General features: G+C 47.4%; 1 protein-coding gene across 2 annotated transcripts; it reads right to left on the reverse strand.

The window, feature by feature from the left end:
- Positions 1 to 10127: 10127 nt before the first annotated feature.
- LOC136532249 (protein indeterminate-domain 5, chloroplastic-like) lies at positions 10128 to 16075 on the reverse strand. 2 transcript variants are annotated; one of them, XM_066524849.1, is made up of 4 exons: positions 15986 to 16075; positions 15007 to 15391; positions 14450 to 14849; positions 10128 to 11564 (listed from the first exon to the last, which is right to left on the reverse strand). In XM_066524849.1, exons 2-4 carry the CDS (start codon positions 15158 to 15160, stop codon positions 10544 to 10546), a joined length of 1575 nt encoding a protein of 524 aa, XP_066380946.1. In that variant the 5' UTR covers positions 15161 to 15391; positions 15986 to 16075; the 3' UTR covers positions 10128 to 10543. The 2 variants fall into 2 exon arrangements, with proteins under 2 accessions (XP_066380946.1, XP_066380947.1); XM_066524850.1 differs by having other exon boundaries at positions 15007 to 15383; positions 15986 to 16062.
- Between the last annotated feature and the right edge of the window lie 4069 nt (positions 16076 to 20144).

Below are 20144 nucleotides of genomic sequence, written 5' to 3' on the forward strand. Positions count from 1 at the left end.
TAATAAACCAAGTTCAATATAAGAAAAATACTAGGACAGTTGTAAGTTATAAGTTAATATATATGAATTGCTACTAGAAAAAAATTCTTCTAAACATGTACAAGTGGAGTCTAGTTTTGTTCGTCTTGTTGTGTAGAACACACTAGTGCAAATGAAATTAAGAACGGATACATCATTTGAAAGTTATAGCATTTTAAAATAAATATTTTTCTTTTTTTTGATGATGTCAGTGGCTATGGGAAAACGCGCTAGGAGGGGGAGACGCAGTCTAATCGTTCGCTACATCTAAATCTAAGTGAACGATCACCCGAATGGAATTGGCTTCTGTACCTAGCGTAGCCGGCTTGCCTCCACCCTCACGCATTGGTTGGATGTCGTCAGATTCACTTTAATCCATATGTGTTAGGTGGATTGGGGTCGAATTTAGTTCAAGTTTTACTCCAATCCATTCCAACACATATGAATTGATGCAAATCCGATAGTATCTAAACAAGGCATGCATCAACAAGATCTTTTCCAAGACTGCAAGAGTTTCTAAACTTGAATCCACATACATTGCTAGAGAAGAGCTCAAATATCAAGCACCTATACTTAGAATCACATTGCTTATGTTTTCTATTGTAAGTCTTGCATCCTTGCGAGTCTTGTGAAGAAGGATAAAGTTAGACCTCGCGATGTTTTTTTTGTTTGAAAGATTTGCAGAAGCACTGCACTGTCATTTAAGAAGGAGAGAAAGCGTATTAACAAAAGATATATAGAAACACACAGTACATGTCACTGTCCACCACTCTCCACCGCCTTTGTTGAAGAATGAAGACAGGATGCAGTAATGTACGCAAGTTGTTGCCCAATGCATCAGGGGTAGGCCAGCCGTACTGTAAGTCCGTAACCGTACGTGCATGAGGCAGAGTACATATATGGAAAAACCCTTTTGCAGCTGGAGCACGAGTGTGACGCGGACGACGTGCATGTGTGTGTGGTATTGATTTCCGGTCAATCGATGGATGGACAGACGCGCGTGGTGGGACGATCCGGCCGGCCGGAGATTCGGGTTGGATGGCAAGCCGCCAAGGCAAAGCCATGATGCATCGTCGTCTCCAGCCAATAATGTCGATTGAAAGTGTCGCTGCGCCCGGGCGCCAGGCGCAGTAGTACATAGTAGGACATAGGAGTAGTACTCGTTTTTGTTCCCGGGCTTTGGGGCATGATTGGTACCCTGTATATGGCCTAGCCTGGCCCTTCCATACAGGATGTGCGTTTGGTAGTCTAGACTAGTGAAAGGTCCTTGTTTGGTTTTGGTAATTGAGTGACAACTTAGGTGGACTAATTGTATTTATGTGAGATACACAGGTGATTAGTCCACAGGTACATATGTGTGAGCAACATATGCCATGAAGGTGAAAATAGCTTGGAGATGTTGCAAAGCTCACACATGTGATGATGAAGGAGCTTAAATGCACATGAGACATGACATTGAGTCATGTGATCAAGGTGGAGAAGATCAAGACAAGACTTGGCTTGATGGACCGGTTGCAAGCGTGAAGGGCAAGTCGAAGGCTTTGGAGTGATGGACCGCGTGGCGGTGAAGCTTGAGCAAGACTTGGCGCCGATGGATGATGGCAACGGTGAAGAGCAAGTAGAGTCAAGATCGATGAACCAATATGATCACATGATGATATGAAGTGGATCATATCATTGTTGATCATGTTGGTGCATGTGTTGCATCAACATTGGAGGAGATGGAATGGAATGCGCAATACAAAGGTATAACCTAGGGCATTTCATTTCACCGGTCATAGGTGTGTAGAGAAGTTTATGACCGGGTTTAGGATAGATGGCCGTACTATCAAGGGGGGCAAACTTGTTTGCGTATCGGTCATCTAGTGCCACTCGAGTGATCTAACTTTGCATTGTCGCTAGGATCGAGTGGCGTGGCAAGTTGAGTGGCTAACATCCTTTGGAAAATGATTGTGAAAATGCTAACACACATACACATGGTGGTGTACACTTGGTGGTGATTGGCACATTTACAAAGGAGGTGGTGTTTGCAGGGATGAGATGGGTTTGGGTCCTTCTCTCCCTCCCGCCGAGCTTGCGAGGCGGGATTCGGCGCTTTCGGGAAAATGGAATGTCTATTTTCTATTACACCGGATGCAAATTCTGGTGGTTAGCACATTGGTACAAGGGTGAAGAAGTTAGAAGTGAAAACGAGTTGGTCGCGAAGATGCTGGCGTCGGTCAACTAACCGGACGCTGGATCTGAATGCACCGGACGCTGGCAGGCTGCATCCGGTTAGGCTGACGTACGGTGACGCAGTAGCTGGAGTGTGACTGGACGCTGGCTGCGTCCGATCGTGTTCGACCGGACGCGTCCGGTCATGCTTGGGAGCTTACTGGAAACGACCGGACGCTGAGGGTCTAACGTCCGGTCAGTTGAAGCTGCTGCGTCCGGTCAGGTCAAGTGACCGTTGGAATCGGGACACGTGGTCGTCTGCGAGCGACCAGACGCTGGGGTTCAGCGTCCGGTCAACACGACCGGAGCGTCCGGTCGGCCCGACCGTTGCCCAGTGAAGGGGTAACGGCTAGTTTAGCCCTTGGAGCTATAAATAGAAGTGGCCTTCAGCCATGGCTGGTGCTGAGCACCTTGGGGGACTTTATGTCCATGCTTGAGAGTGCTTAGAAGCCCTCCATCTCACACATACTTGATAGCGATCATCCGATTGTGTGAGTGAGCGATTCTAGTGCGATTGCATCGTGAGGTTGCATCGAGTGGCACTAGGTGATGGAGTTGCAAGCCAGTGGTGCTTGTTACTCTTGGAGGTTGCCACCTCCTAGATGGCTTGGTGGTGGTCTCCGTCGAAGCCCGCAAGAAGCTTGTGCGGCGCTCCGGAGAAGTGCTTGTGAGGGGCATTGTGCTCGCCCCGCGGGAGCCGCGAAGAGCAACTATAGTAAAGTGTGTCATTGAGCTACCCTCACTCAAGGGATAGGTTCTTGCGGTGCCCGACGTGCGGGCTTAGCGGGTGATGCTAATTAGCCGCCGAACCACCAAGTGAGCGGTCGACACAACGGGGACTACGTGTTGGCAAACACGTGAACCTCGGGAGAAAAATTATCGTGTCAACCTTGTTCTTCCCGTTGGTTTGCATCCCCATTACATAAGCTTGCAATTACTTTTATACATATTAAGCTTGTGTAGTTGCTCTCGTAATTAGATAGCTTGTGTAGCTTGCTAATTATCTTCTTGCTTGTGTAGCATAGAAGTAGCTCCCTTGCGTGGCTAATTTGGTTTTAGTAACCTTGTTAGTCACATTGCTTAGTTTGTATAGCTAAGTATTTGCGCTCTCTAATTAGGCATTGGTTGCCTTGTTATTGAGCATTGCTAGTGAGCTTAGTTAGCTTTGTGCTTTTGCTTACTAGCATGTGTAGGAGCTCCCTTGTCGCTTAAAGTACTAGTGGCATAGGTTTATGTAACCTTGCTCCTAGAATTGTTTAGGAGAGCTCTAGCTAGCCCGGCACCTTTGTTGCATAATTGTTATCTTTGCAAGGTGCTAGTGAACATATATAGTGGGTGTGTAGTCTTGGCTAGACCGTTAGTTTAAATTCCGTATTTGTATCGGTTAGCCGACGCGATTAAGTTTTAGAAAAGACTATTCACCCCCCTCTAGTCGCCATCTCGACCCTTCAACTAGAGTTTGGGGCCTGGCTGAGCTGGTGCAAGATTCCCCCCTCGACCAGGCTGAGGAGGAATGCGGCGGGACTTCGTTTCCATCGAGCTTGGCTTCAATGATGCGAGACGCGCGCCCCTGCGGCGAGTTTCAGCTCCCCGCGTGCATCTGCAGAGATGGCGGGAACTGGTTAGGGTTACCTCCCCTCTCTGCGCGCTTTTCTTTTTCCTCCGCGATAAATAGCACCGCCGCCGTCCTCCTCCTCAGCAATCGCGTTCTTCTCACCTAGTAAGCACCCTCTCCCCTCGTCTGCCCTCTCCCCTGTCTTCTTTCTTCCCTATCTCCAACTTCTTTGAGCCATGCCCTCTCCCACGGTTCACCGACGGCGTTTGTTACCATCCTTTGTCTCAATTCTTTTTCTTGTTTTGATGGTGCAGGAGGGATCGATTGGTGGTGGGGTAGTCTCCAAAAGGCAAGTGTTCTCCCCAGATCCATAACCCTACCCCTCGATCTGCTTGTGTTCTTGTCTAATTTACCTCTAATTGCTATCCCCGCCTCGATTTGGTGTGTTTTAGTGCGATGTAGAATGATTGCTGGTGTATTTTTGTAGGGAATTGATTTGGGTTGCAGATCTGATTTGGGGGACAAAGGCAAGTTCAGTGAACCCTAATCCTCTTTAATTTTGTGCACTTGTTACCATACTTTGTTGTTAAAGATTGCTAGTAGTAAAGATTGTTTGGATTGTATGATTTCAGGGTTTGTAGACCACCACAAAAATTTCTCTGCATCAGTTATTTCTCTTCCTGTGCTATGGTAACAACGATAATATCCCCTTGTCCCCCTCTTTCTGAAGATGTATGACCATGAGGCATGAGGCACTAGATGGTCTTTATGATGATTACATATATATCTGAGCAAGAGCCAGTGCTGATAATATCCCCTTGTCCCCTAGTAAATGCTGCTGCTGCTGCACAACCAGCTAGGGGAGCATTGCGTTGGACAAATGTCATGTCTGGCTATGTGCTTAACCACATGGTCAAGCTCATTTCTTCTGGTGTTAGGACTGACAAAGGATTCAAAGAGGTCCACCTTAACCAGGTTGCCAAGGACCTTAAAGAGTTCATTGGCATGGACACCATTGGTACTTAGGTGTATAATCACCTAAGGAAGTGGAGGCAAAGATAGATGAAGGTGTCAAAGCTGAGAGAGTTAAGTGGGGCTCACTAGGATGAGAACTCCATGATAGTCCTTGAGCAAGAGTAGTACAATGGCCATGTCCAGGTGTGTGTGAACCTAAAGATTGTATACATTGCAATGCATTTCATATAGGAGTTACATGTTTTTCTAACTTAGTTCTGTGCTGCACATACATATTAGGCACACCCTAAAGATGCAGACTTCCTGAACAAACCAATTGAGAATTATGAGCAGATGATGACAATCTTTGGCAGTGGTATGGCCACAGGGAAGTATGCAATGGCCTCAAGTGAGGCCTTAGGTTGTGCTTCTGACTTTGCTGATAGCTCAATGAAGGCAGAGCCACTTGATGCTGAGGCACCACACAAGGATGCAGAGGAGGTGAACAAGGTCCAGGGAGAGTCAAGTGTGCGTGTTGGTAACAAGAGGAAGAGGGCGGAATTTACTGATGTGCAGTCCATCTTGCTTACCAACATGACCCACATGACAGCTGCCGTTAACGACGTTGCTACTGCCATTCATGAGACCAAAGCTGAGGAGGTCCATCCTGACCTTTATGGTGCAGTGATGTACATGCCATGTTTCACCGCTGAGGCTCTCCTAGCTGATTTCTCTCATCTGCTGGACAACAAGGCCCTAGGGATTGCATATGTGGGGATGGCTGAGGAGCACCATGTGCTCTGGCTGAGGACTTTCCTCACCAGGCACTACTACACCAGCCAGTGAAGTTGCCATCACTGATGCATTGATCCAACTTTTGTGCAGTGATAGATGTCTTTTGTGTAGTGACTTTTGACCTACAATTGTGCAGGGATGTGGTGAAGTAATGAGGATGGAAAACACTAACTTTTGCTGTAATATAGTGTGGCCACCATCTAACCTGCGTAGATAGGTTATACTCACCCTTGAGGTGTAGTCTAGGCCCCTCTAGATCATGTGGCTGGCTATTTGCCCCGCCTAAGTCTAACCATCAGAGACTGGATTGATGGTTTCACGAATCAATCAGCTAATTATTATGGACTGCATTAAATATTAGTCCCTTCTATATTCTTGTGAGGACTGCCATCTCTTTGCCTATTTGTGCCTGTGATGAAAATATGTGTCATGAGTTGGCAATTATTTATATCAATTTTTTCTCGGTGATGACCATCTCTTTGATGAGTTGTCATTTTGTATGGAGGTTTTGCCTGTGAGGACAATATATTTCATGAGTTGCGTATTTGTATTTCCATGTTTTGCCTATGATGATAAATTTTCCATATACATGACTTATGAGGGGAAACAATTCATGATATTGGTGTTGTGAGGTACTGGGCACCAAGAATTTCTTATGTACTTGCTGTATGTTATATTTAACACTTTAGTTCCTGCCCTTATACAGTTTTTGACATGTTGTCTGCATGTTATCTTCAATATTTTAGTTCATTTGAACAATGCTATGTACAATTTTATTTCTTTCACCGTCATTGTTAGTATTTTTTTTTCTGAGGCCAACACCCTTGCATTTTTCTTTGGGTCAACCTACCTGATGCTAGTGTGTCTATTTGCCTTGGTAGTTTGATCATGTGACTCATGCAGGAGGTAATTGGAACTACTTGTATGCAGCCAACCAAACACACTGCATTTGGTATTTAAATGTTGCATCACATCCAGGCAACCGAACACTGTCTGATATCAGCCTGGTTCAAACATGCAGGTAACCAAACAAGCAGCCCTTGCATGCTGGCCTGGCCAGGGTGAGCCTGGCTGGCTGGTACGAGCCAGGCTCGGTAACTACAGGTAACCAAACAGGCTATTGATGAACAAAGCATCGGCTGGAGCCTGCAGCTAGCGGCAGAGGACGGACGCGCATGTGTGGCAGCGGCAGGCGCAGATCTCTTTCCCGAGCCTTTTGCTTATGCATGCAAAGGCTGCAGATCGACGCAGCAGGGGCAAGCCTAGCTAGGAGAAAGTTGGCAGCGGAAAGACATGGATGCTTCATCACGTACAGATCGCTGTCGACTCTCGTCGTTGTCGCCGTCGCCGGCCCGTCGGTCGTCGTTCGTCCAGTGCCATGTTCGCCGGACTTATAAACCATATTTTTTAATCAATAAATAATATTTTTTTTACAATAAATTAATAAATAGTACTTTCAGTTATACCTATCAGCCAAGCGAAGCGAAGAGAACAGATATCCTGGTTAAACTGCGGGAGCCCGAGCCTAAGGTGACTCGTGACATGCACAGAGACAGAGATAGTAGGTCAATAGTTTTATCTCGTGCAGCGGCATGTAGTGGAGCCCCATAGCCCATGCATGAGCACGCTAGCCAGCAGATACACCACCACGCAGCGAATTCCTACTACACGCCGGCAGATCGAGCAGAAAGCGGTGTCGGGTCAGCGTGTCGTGAAACTATGTGAGAATCCAGGAACAGTGCTAGCTGATGGGGAACTAAAGCTGCCGCGCGCCACTGAATCGCTGGACGCTGGACGCTTTGCATTTTTACCAAACAAGGGGGGAGAAGCAGAAGTAGAAGCTAGCTAGCGCGACGCGTCGGCTAGCGCCTCTGCTGCGGCCGCAGCGCCGTGTGAATCGTCGCTGCTCGTCGCTCGCAGCGGCAGCAGCAGCTGCGGCCCTGCGGGCGACAGGGCAATCCAGGCAGGCGACGGCGACGGCGACGCCTTTCTCTTCTGGCTCGGCTTTCCACGAGGCCGGTCGGGGCGGACCGGCCGGCGGACACGGGACACACAACAGTTTGGGGTTTGGGCTCAGGGAGAAACTACTCATCACAGGGAAAAAAGACGCCGGCCGTGTCGAAACTTGGCTTGGGCAAGAGGACGAAGTGGTAGGTCGCTCGCTCGGTATCGCACTCGATCGCGCTCGGGAACAAGGGAACGAACGCACGTCACGTACGCCGCGCGCCACCAGCGCGGCTCAGCGACTTGTCCTCGACGGCATTACGGTTTGTCAGCAGACACGACACGCCGGATTCTGTTTCCGGAAACGGACAGAGAAGAGAAGATACGGCCTTTGACGTGTGTTGTATGTTAGGATAATAATAATGTGTGTGCGCGCTTCTTGTGAATTTGAGTTCATCACCTGACTCAACTTCAGGCCATCACTAAATTTGGAAACAGGTCATGTCGTTTACTTTTCATGATCACTTGCAAAACTTTGACCAAAGCTTTTTCCAGAACTATTTTTCTTCAGTTTTCCTAAAAAGCAGGTGCATGAAATCTGCCTTTTTATTCAGGCGACGTGGTTGTCCTTTGATCTGTCTTTTCTTTGTGTGAATTTAGATCCATTAGATCTTCATCTGATGGTTCACAGTTGTTGCCTGAAGAGATGCTGTTTTTCAAGCACCTGGAAAATAGCAAATCCCATTTTTCTTTGCTGAACCCGCTATTCAGAACAACGAAAAAATATATATGGTGGTTATTACTATGCTCAAAAAATAAAATGGGATCTAAAAGCATATTTTTAGAGGTGCATGCTAATTCCAGCCATCTTTGAAGATGCGTTCATAGAGACGGTTGGTTTTGGAGTTGTCTCTATAGATACAGCTTTAGAGGCAGCTTGCCTCACCGACCACTATAGAGGCGGCTCCTTTGTCCAAAAAAGGTTCGTTGCTAAAAATTATTTCTGTAGCAGTGCATTCTTACTTTCTTAGTGCCAAGGTTGATAAGATATGCTTTCTGAGCGACATCAGCATGACTTAAAACCACTCGTGCTCCTGGACAAGTTGGGGTTGTCGTGGAGTGATCGTGAAGCGCCATGGTCGTGAGGAGGTGATTACTGGGTTCCTCAAGCCAGCTTTGGATGGTGGGCTATATGGAGATTTTTGCTGCTTAGGAGTGTCGCTTTTAGTTACTACTCGTGTTGATTTACAGTACTAACTTTCTCTCTTAGTGCTTAGCTGGATTTGGTAAAAAAATATTTTTTAACATAATTACATGACTGTGAATAATCTTGCAAGGAATGTGTTGGTCTCTGGGTAAGCCTGGCCTTACAAAAGTTCGTGTGTTGTAATGTTCCCTTTCTCTTAATGAAACACCTGCTCTGCCACACACGAAAAAAATATATATATTCAAGACCGATCAAGCTTAATCAGCATATATTATAAGATTACTTCCATTTGCCCAATCATACTCCTACTCCATTTACCCAATCATACTGTATGGGACCATTAGCATATATATATATGCGATTCGATCATATGCCAAAATTCTATATTATCGCACTATATTTAGAAACCAATGTAAAAAATGTCTATCTTTGAAGCCGGCTATTTCCCGTACGCAATGAACGGACTGATTGGTGTTTCTGTTGAAAAGGAGAAAATCAAATCGGCAGGCAAGAAAAACATGAACGAACCAAGGAGAAAAAACCACCACTAAACAAGGCTATTCTTAGGTAAATCCATATGTAGCTTTTTTTTTGTTTCTTCCATGCTCAGCAAAACTCATTCATCTTATAGCGATAATAATGACTTCCGTATAAGCTGCAGACTTTCCGTACAGTTGCAGGAGAGCACATACTAGTCACTTCAATTTCCGGAGATTACCTGTACGTATAGTGGCTTATACTGTACCTTCCTGTACTACACAGAACAATGTACGGAGCACTCAGCAGACGCTCTTTAATTTGTAGGAATATACAGTGCACATTCGTACCCAATCGATCGCCACAAACATTTCCCTGACTCCCTGTTCGGTAACAGTAGTAGCGCACACAGCAGACGCCAGGACACTGGCTGGTCCTGAACCTGCAGAGACTTTGCTTGCATCTCCCTCGCTCTTCTTCTTCTCTCCCTCCCTCTCTCTTCACGTGGACAAATTTAAATCCTTCAGCCTTCACCATTTGTTCTGTAGCATTTAGCTACTTCCAAATGTTCCCTAGCAAAACTTCCGATGTGTGTGCCTGCTACACAGTCTCTACGTTACTAGTACTACAGCACGACTGTACGAGAAAGAGACGCAGGCGGCAGGGACAAGAAAGTCATCAAGCAGCTGTATTAGGCAAGCAATAACCATGCATACTAGGCAGGAGGCACTGGGATGCGTGCTTTGGTCGATCTGCTTGGCCTAGCTCTTCCTGCGCGCGCGCTGTCCTGATCGACCTAGCAAAGCCACAATCAATGCCTATGCTTCTGCATTCTGCTCGGCCCCCGCCCCCCGCCCCCCGGCCCCTTTCGACTTTGAAAGCAGCGCGACCCAGAGCAGAAACCAACATGAAATATAGCCACTGCGCCACTGCACATCATCATGCAACGAGAAAAGGCATATCCAGAAGAGCACGAGACAACAAGCAGTAAACGTCCAAAGCATCCTGCTTAGATGCTGGTCTCTGGCCCGGCCTCCACATGATGAGCTTGATCCACATCCGGGGAGACCAGATCACCACCCATCTCCAGCCAAATTTAAATAGTGTCTAGTAAGCACTTTGAAAAACACCACAAAAATTGTACGGAAATAACGAAAACCAACATGTTGCATGCAGCTGTCAGCAGCATATGAACACGGAAATTAACGAAAACAAAACTAGATTAAAAGTTTACTCGATCTCCCTGATCGGCCCTCACTTAGCTTACCGTTCCATGCATGCGCGCGAAAGCAAGCCTTCACGTGCATGATCGTCCCTGTTTATTGACTTCCTTCTTGCATTTTCTTCTTGTTGTCTTGTGTTGTTGTTCTTCATTCCCATCACTTCATCTGGGCCGGGTCCAGGGAGCCGATGTGGAGCCCGGGCGGCGCCATGGCGCCCCTGCCGACGCCGAGGAAGTCTCTTGTGCTCAGCTTGCCGTCGTCCACGCCCCCGAACCCTGCAGTAGTGCCGGAGAAGCCGCCGGTGCCGCTGCCACCAGCCAGGGAGTTCATGATGAGCTGATGGAAGTGTGCCTCGTGAGACGTCGTCCCTTCTCCTGCGGCCCTGCCAGTAGTAGTCCCCTGGCCGCTGGCGGCGCTGAAGCCCGTAGCACGGAGCAGCGCGCCGTTGTGGGAGGTGCTCGACGTCGAGCCCATCTGAGCCGCCTTCATCAGGAGCGCCGTGGCCGAGTTCTGGGCCAGCCCGGCCGATGGAGATGAGTTGTACAGGGCAGGAAAGCCGCCGCTGAGGTGGCTTCCGAGGGACGGCATCACGTTGTTGCCATGTTCTGCGCTTCCACTGCCGCCGGCGCCGCTAACGTTGAACTGGTCTTGGATGACAAGGCGCGCGTCCAGGCTGCCGGACGTGCCACCACCATTGTTGCCAGCTGAGAAGAACCCAAGGTTCAGGAGGTTGTTACCGTTGGCGACGGCGGCGTTGCTGCTGCCCGGCCCCGGCTGGTGGTGCTGCTCGGGGAGTTGCATCAGGCCATGGAAGGGCGCCTTGCCGTGGAGCAGAGGGCCCTGGCTGCCCTGGGAGCCGTCCTCGGAGAAATCCTGGGCGGCAGGAGGAGCGCCGCCGCCGAGGAAGTAAGATGACGAGGAGGCCGACGCCTGAGAACGGAAAATGGAGCTGGAGCCCGAAGAAGATGGCATGATGTGGTCAAACTGCGCAGCTGCTGCTGCTGAAGAGGACTGGCCGGCTTGGTCTGCAAAGCCATGCATCTGGGCGACGGTGCCGGAGAGCCCGAGGCTCATGGTGCCGGGGCCGGCGTAGAGGCCGGCGCCCAGGGGCGGCATCTGCGCGCTCTCACGAGCCAGCGCGTCGCAGAAGGCGCGGTGGGTGATGAAGCTGTCCCTCCTGCATGCATGCATACATGGAAGAGTTAAAATCTAAAGAAATTACAACGAATATACATAATAATTAAGAGTAGAGTACATACAGGTTTAGCTTACCAAACCTTGCAATGATATCTTAGCTAGATTTCATAAAAATATTCAAGTCGTTTATGAATAAATAATAGAACATAACAACCAATATAAAATCAAATGCCAACATAGGCGCTCGTTCAAATCAAAATTAGATGTTGTTTGAGGCTGTTTATCTGGGTTTGCAAATATATATGTTGTTTTTCTGTAGGCAAGTGGCAGCATTACGTGGACGCGGTTCAAAAAATACTTGTCCATGTCATATTAATTGCTTAAGTAATTGGCAATATGTAGGTATGACCTCCATCCTGAAATATAAGCTATATAAGCATTCAAAATTTGTCGCCAACTATAAGAGGTTCTCGATGAATATAACCCTCAAGCTCAGTTTCAAAAGATATCACTCACATGCATACCTACCATTGATGTCTATCACCAACACAAATATCTCTCCATAGTTAAGGCAGGGTTACATACGGGCATTTGATTTAAAATTTCTAGGATACCTTGTATTTTAAGACACAAAAGGAGTATATGGGAAGATTATGCAAAAAGAAAAACAAGACATTAATATTATCTTAATTCCATATGCATGATGCTAAAGCAACAAGTACTTCATTCGTCCTAAAATATAAGATATCCAAGCATTCAAAATTTGCGCCAAACTATAAGAAATTATATATAGGTGAAGTAACCCCAAACTCAATTCAAAAGGCCAACATTATATTCATATGCATACCCACAATTAACATCTATCACCAACCTAAATATGGCAACCACAATATCTTCCTGATTAAGGGAGCCTTACATGCATCATTTGCTTTGCTTTTCGCATAATATGTCCTAGAACTCTTAAGGTACATTATATTTCAAGACACAGGTAATTTCAGACTAAAGTGTATTAGGGCATTATAGAAGTTCCGGACTAAAGAGTTCGTACATACTCTGTCTGGCCTAAAAAACGTATCTTTTAGGCCAATATTCAATCCACAATCAAAAAAATACAAACACCAATATCTATATATGACATTATTTAATTTGAAAACATGTAAACTATTATGTATATTCATATTTTAAAAACTTGTAAAGTCTCTTAAATTTGAAGGATTTTAAAAATATTTTATAGGAAAAAATAGCTGTCAAAGATATGCATTAAGTCAAGTGTGTCGGATTTTTTTTACTAGAGTTAGTAGTAACCAGCGATTTATCAGCACAACCTTTTTTAATTAAAGATTGCAAACAAAATCATGAGCGAATAAACCATCTACCCCATTTTTTCTAGCAGGAAGTCTACTTATTTATGGAGTGACAATTTTTCAAGTGGCAGGAAGTACTTATTTAAGGAGCAGTAATTTTTAATAATGTACTATATGTACTGTACTACCACATTTAATTAGTGAAGCAAAATGCTATCTGTATATTCTTAAATGTACTGAATGGAGTAATATAAATAATTACTGGAGCAATGCTGTAGGTAGAATGAGCACAAAACCCTGCCAGCATAACATTTGACTGGCCGTGCAAACTAACATCATCCTTGATTTTCACAGAAACGAATCAAGAAATCAGCACAAGATTTTCCCGATAACGACAGACATTAGTAGAGAAATGACCTTTCATCCGCTTCGATTTTGGGCTTTAGTCTCGGTATTTTTTGCGTCCGGGAGTAAAGGAAGAATTAGTCCCGGCCAACAGGGACTAAAGACCCCTGTCCTGGCACGCTTTCGCAGCAGGCCACCTTTAGTCCCGGTTGATGTTACCAACCCGACCTTTAGTCCCAGTTGGTATTACCAACCCGGACTAAAGGTCCTTCAACCTTTGGTCCCGGTTGGTGTCACCAACCCGGATTAAAGGTCTTCCACCCAGGACTAAAGGTACCCCACAGGTCAATTTAAAAGGAGAGTGTCCAGGACCCTGTCACATGTGGTGTACAGCTGAATTGGTAAGGAGTTTATGCGCGAGGAAAGAGGTCCTGAGTTCGAATCTCACACATCGCAAGAGAGGTCTCCCTATAATTTTGTTTATTTTTCTTCTGAGGATGGACCTTTAGTCCCGGTTATGTGACCCGAGTCCCGTGACTCTGATGCAGCTATGCACTACACTACAGCACATACAAGAAACGTACGCGTACTGTACGTACGACAGATGCACACCAGCTGTAGTACAGAAAATACAGGTCGGAGCCGCCGGACGTACGGGTCGGAGCCAGCCGGCACCGCGGTCCGCGGCAGAGCGCGTGCGCGCCCAGTTCTGGCAAGCCGCCATGCATGCATGATGCATCTCGTGAACAGGTGGGGATGCAAACTTGCGGAGAGAGAGAGTGTGTGAGTTTGCAGTCGCGGGGCGTGGATTACGAGGTGAAAAGAGGAACTGCCGTCAAATGACCATGTCAGGAAGAGTGCTGCGCGCATATCTCCAGTCCCCTCCCGACAAGAGAAGCTCACGTGGGAGCAGCTCCTCCTCCTCCAGTCCTTCTGAACCTCGCTTTCTAGCTCTCAGTCTATCTCTCTCTCTCTCTGTCCAGCAGCTAGCCCCGCGAAGGAATCCTAAACCAGCAAGCTACACACACCACAACACCACAGCATCTTTGCTACTGACAGCCCAAACCCTAACGCATCACATCATCGACCGCCTCTCATCATGGCACAATCATGCACGCAAAAAAGAATCCGTAAAGAAATGGAGGACAGAAACGGCAAGCAAAAAGCTATAGAGAATCGATCCAATTCCAAGCAGCTCATGACGGCCGGGCCGGCACCGGCGGTCGGGAACGGAGCGACCGGCCGGAGGAAAAAGAGGAAACGAGGAACAACGGACCTGGAGAAGAGGGTGCCGCAGTCGCAGCGGTACTCGCGGGTGCCGCAGGTCTTGGAGTGCGCCTTCCAGTCGGACTGCACGGCGTAGCGCTTGTTGCACTTGTCGCACTTCCACTTCTTCTCGCCGTGCTTGCGGCAGTAGTGCTTCTTGATCCCCGTGAGGTCGCCCAGCGCCCGGGACGGGTCGTGGTGCACGCACGTCGGCTCCGGGCACAGGTACACGCGCCGCCGCTGCGCCTGCAGCGGGTTCTTCTGCTTCAGCTTCCACGGCAGGTTGTGCCCGCGCCGGTGCAGCTGCAGGTTCTGCTCCCGCTGGAACCCCTTTTTGCACACCTCGCACACGAACCGGTTCGTCGCCAGCAGCGTCCGCGGCGACAGCGCGATCACCTCCGCGTCAGGATCTGTATGTATGCGCAAGGCGACGATCGGTCGATCGATGGTTAGACAACAATAAGAAATATAATCATCTCGTCCATCGGATCTATCGTTCAACAAATAACAAGACCATCTGTATATATAATCAAGTGGTATATATATAGCTAGGGCCAGAGGACTTGCTTGGATTGCCTGGCTGGTTCCTCTTCTTCTTGGGCGGCGGCACCGCGGCGCCGGGAGCGGCTGTGGAGTTTTGCTGCAGAGAGGAGGAGCCGGCCTGTGGCTGCATTTGCGTGTCGCCGAGCCCAAAGAAGGGCGCGGACGAGGCGGCCGCCATCGGAACGAAGGAAAGAAAACACGGACCGGCCGCCGCAGCTCCTTTGGCACACTCGGTCGATCAGCAGGCGGAGGCTGCTGCGTGACTGGCAGCTAGCTTCGTCCGTCGTTGGACTCTACTAGCTCTCAGGTGACCGACGACCAGTCCGAGTCAGAGAGAGGCGACGACATGGCAGGCGGCACCGTGTATCTATCTGCCTGGATTCCGGCGTCTTGCGGGAGATCTGGTGATCTGAAGGACAAAGAGGAGGAAGAAAAGAAAACCATAGAAGAGAACAGCGTTTGAGAAAGAGATAATAAATATGACGACCAAGATTTAGCAGTGTAGCAAAGCAAGGATGGATGGATAAATCTGTGCGTATGTGCGCCACAACAGGCCACACCGAACCAAATAGATCGACCACCCATCATATATCCATCTCCCTTCCCCGTGCAAGCAAACAAAGCAAGGGAGATGACAAACAGGTTGCACTCACACACGCACACGCCCGCAAGAAACCAAGAAATCAAACCCGTGCCAAAGCACTCAGAGATAGAAGCGGCTGGAGAGGAAATGGCCCAAACGAGAAACAGATACAGAAGAGAGGGAGAGAGATTGGGGAAAGGCAAATATGCAATAGTCTAGTAGCGCTTCGAATCGGAGCGGATGGCTCTCCGTCGTCCGCAACAATCGCTCCAAAACAACGAGAGAATAATTGGGCACCGGCAGGATTCGATTAAAATAGCGCAACCAAGATGATGAACACCGAGAAAACGCACGCCGAGGAATTTGCGCGAGAATCGAACGAAACGAAGCTAGCAAACAGGAGGAACAGGCGAGCCCTACCGCTTGTTGCTTTCCTCCTCCGCGGCTCCCGAGTCTAGGATATCTCCCGGCCCGGATGCAGCAATAGGAGAGTGGTGGGAGTGGTTGCGCAGCGGCAGCGCTGCCTGCCTCTCTCCCTAATATATGCACGGGGCCTGGGCGAGACAGCGACCGGCAGGTGGAGTGGTCGCACGGCACACGCGGCGCGTGGGGGCCACTGGGGGCCCACAGGTCTCTCGCACCGAGTGATGCAAGCGTAGACCGATCAGGGGGCGCTCGTTATCATTCTCATTCTCCCCGGACGAGACCCCGACGACGGCGTGCGTACAATGTACACAGCACGCACCGTCTACAAACATTTCCCCGACTCCCCGTGGATAACAGTAGCAGAGCACGCAGCAAACACCAGGCCGCGCGCCTGGCTGGTCCTCTCTCTCTCTCTCTCTCTCTCTCTTCACGTGGACTGTGCTTCAGACCGTCACCCTTTGTTCTGTACCATTTAGCTCCTCCCAAATGTTCCTTAGCAAATCTTTCGATGTGCCTCACATGTATATGATAGATCCTTCACTTATATAGTTTATACGCCGCGTTTGGTAACGCTCCACGACTCTGGTAACGAATGAAACACTCACCCGTTGAACCGTTATGCAAGTAAAGCTACTGAAAATAAACGCACTAAGAGAAGCACGAATAGCAGAGAGCAGGAGCCAAAAACGGAAGCTTTGCTTAGCTCCCTCTAACTCTCGTGGGCTCAGCGTGCGCATTAGCTAAGCACGGAGTCCTTCCCTTATATAGCTTACGTCGCGTTTGGTAACGTTCCACGAGCTAGCTCCACGACTCTGGTAACGAAACGCTCTCCCGTTGAACCATTGCGCAAGTAAAGCTCTAGAAAATAAACGCACTAAGAGAAGCACGAATAGGGAGTAGGAGCCAAAAACGGAAGCTTGGCTTAGCTCCCTCTAACTCCCGTGGGCTCAGCGTGCGCATTAGCTAATAAGCATGGAGTCCTTCCCTTATATAGTGACACCGCATTTGGTAACGCTCCACGAGCACAGCTCCACGACTCTGGCAACGAAACGCTCTCCTGTTGAACCGTTGTGCAAGTAAAGCTCCAGAAAATAAACACACTAAGAGAAGCACGAATAGGGAGCATGAGCCAAAAACGGAAACTTTGCTTAGCTCGCTCTAACTCCCGTGGGCTCAGCGTGCGCATTAGCTAAGCACGGAGTCCTTCCCTTATATAGTTACGCCGCGTTTGGTAACGCTCCACGAACACAGCTCCACGACTCCAGTAACGAAATGCTCTCCTGTTGAACCGTTGCGCAAGTAAAGCTCCTGAAAATAAACGCACTAAGAGAAGCAAGAATAGGGAGCAGGAGCCAAAAAGCGAAGCTTTGTTTAGCTCCCTCTCACTCCAGTGGGCTCAGCGTGCGGATTATAGCTAAGCACGGAGTCCTTCCCTTGTATACATACGCCGCGCTTGGTAACGCTCCACGAGCACAACTCCATGACTCCGGTAACGAAATGATCTCCCGTTGAACCGTCGCGCAAGTAAAGCTTCAGAAAATAAACACACTAAGAGAAGCACGAATAGGGAGCATGAGTCAAAAAGGGAAGCTTTGCTTAGCTCCCTCTCACCCCCGTGGGCTCAGCGTGCGCATTAGCTAAGCACATAGTGGGGCACATCAGTGCATCATAGGACAAATAATATAGCCTTCCACGACGTTACATTTATGTCGTAGAAACTGAAAATTATGCCATGTTTCACAATTAACGACGCACACACGACAAAAATGCATTCACGGCCCATTTTTCCCCGTAGCTAAAGGTGTTGTGCGACAAAACTAATATTCTCATGTTAATTATATCCTTCAGGCCTTCATCCTTTGTTTTGTAGCATTTAGCTACTTCGAAATGTTCCCTAGCAAAACTTTCGGCGTGCCTCATATGTATACGATAAATCCTTCCCTTATATAGTTACGCCATGCTTAGTAATGCTCCACGAGAAGCTCCACGACTCCGGTAATAAAACACTCTCCTGTTGAACAGTTGCGCAAGTAAAGCTCCAGAAAATAAACGCACTAAGAGGAGCACGAACAGGGAGCAGGAGCCAAAAAAGAAAGCTTTCCTTAGCTCCCTGTCGCTCGGTCGCATCTGTGGGCTCAGTGTGCGCATCGGCGCATCACAAGACAACAAATACAACCTTCTATGGCGTTACATTTAAGTCATAGAAACTGAAAATTATGCCATGTTTTACAATTTACGACGCACACACGACAAAGATCCCATTCATCGCCTATTATTCTCTATAGCTTTAAGGTGTTCTGTGATAAAATTAATATTCTCATCTTAATTTCACGTGGACTATATCCTTCAGGTCTTCACCCTTTGTTCTGTAGCATTTAGCTACCTCCAAATGTTCCCTACCAAAACTTTCAATGTGCCTCATATGTATATGACAAATCCTTCCCATATATATAGTTATGCTACGTTTGGTAACACTCCACGAGAAGCTCCACGACTCTGGTAACGAAACGCTCTCCCATTGAACCGTTGTGCAAGTAAAGCACAAAAAAAATAAACGCATTAAGAGGAGCACGAAACAGGGAGCAGGAGCAAAAAAAAGGAAGGTTTGCTTAGCTCCCTATCGCTTGGTCGCTCCCATGGGCTCAGCGCACGCATCAGCTAAGCATGGAGTGGGGCACATCAGCGCATCAAGGACAACAAATATAGCCTTCTATGGCGTTACCTTAGTCGTAGAAACTGAAAATTATGCCATGTTTCACAATTTACGACGCACACACACGACAAAAATCCCATTCATCGCCTATTATTCCTAGTCCCGGCCGTGGGTGGGTTGGGGTGGGTGGGTGGGGGGTGGGGGGTCGAGCTATGCTGCTGCACTGGGCCCTCGACCCCCAAGGGGCCCAATCCCAAATATGTAAGCTGTAGGTATAGACCGTATAGTGCTGTCTGTCCCATAGGAAAAGCAAGGAGCCCAGCAGAGGCACGTACGTGATTTGCCGATTTGCTTCCATCGATTTGGCTTCCACGTCCGCGACTCCGTGTTTCGCCCTTCACCCCTTCCGCCGTGCGGCCGCTGAAGAATTATTTGAGGCCCGTAATGTCTCAAGAAAGATTAAATGGTTTGGCAACTTTATGCATAGAGAAGAAATTATTAGATGAAATTGATATTGATGCCATCATCAATGACTTCGCATCAGTAAATGTCAGAAGAAAATTTTAAGGTAAGATGTATAACTTGTTTCATAACAATGTTTTTTTGTATGCATTATACTTATTGGAAACATCATTATATTATTAGAGTTTTATTAAAGGGCTCATTTTTATAGCTTCACTCTAGGCCTGTAAATTGACATGACCGGGCCTGATTATTCCTCCTAGCTTTAAGGTGTTCTGCCATAAAATTAATATTCTCATCTTAATTTCACGTGGACTATATCCTTGACCCTTTGTTCTGTAGCATTTAGCTACCTTTTTCTAACCAAAGTAGCCAGAGCCAAAAAGAACTGCTTGATCAGAATAGTTGAAGCTGTTTTGGATAAAGACGGAGCTCTACCAAGCGGTGTATGTTCATGTGTGTGTGAGACAGTGAGAGAGGGCTGTAGGGATAGGCAAAGCAACGACCATATTTTTGTTTGATGAAATAGGAGGGGTTGGAAACCCTACTGAAATTTATTAAAAACAAAACTGTATAAGCTGTACAAGTCCAAGTTCAAGAAACAAAAAAGTCAAGAAGAAAATAGCCAAGATTACTCAAAGCCTTCTAGCCATTGATCTTTAAATGGGTGATGAATTGTTTTTGCTCTTAGAATAACTAGAGCAAACTCCTTGAAAACTGATTTGCATCTCTGAACTGAATGAGAGATATTCTTAAAGATGATGTCATTTCGCATAATCCAAATCCCCAACTCATTGTGATAATGATTTGCGTGAAAAAGGGTAATCTGAGCTTATCCCTTATACTTTCCAAAATGATCAGAATGTCGTTGGTGTTAGGCAAAATGACATCTAAACTGAACCAGCAGGCCATAGCAAACGGACAATGAAACAGAAGATGATCCAGATCTTCTTCAACATTTACAGTGCAAAAGACACAGTTATATATAATAGGAAAGATGCATGTTCCTTCGTCTGAGCAGTGCCCTGGTGCTCAATC

The sequence above is a fragment of the Miscanthus floridulus genome, unplaced genomic scaffold, assembly GCF_019320115.1.
Source record: "Miscanthus floridulus cultivar M001 unplaced genomic scaffold, ASM1932011v1 fs_558_2_3, whole genome shotgun sequence".
Lineage (NCBI taxonomy): Eukaryota > Viridiplantae > Streptophyta > Magnoliopsida > Poales > Poaceae > Miscanthus > Miscanthus floridulus.

Excerpts from the sequence above, each read along its gene's own strand:
- LOC136532249 (XM_066524849.1), bottom strand. The coding sequence starts at position 15,160 with ATGGCGGCCGCCTCGTCCGCGCCCTTCTTTGGGCTCGGCGACACGCAA. Across the intron at positions 14,850-15,006 it reads GAACCAGCCAGGCAATCCAA|ATCCTGACGCGGAGGTGATC; the intron begins GCAAGTCCTCTG and ends GCATACATACAG. Across the intron at positions 11,565-14,449 it reads TGCGGCACCCTCTTCTCCAG|GAGGGACAGCTTCATCACCC; the intron begins GTCCGTTGTTCC and ends GCATGCATGCAG.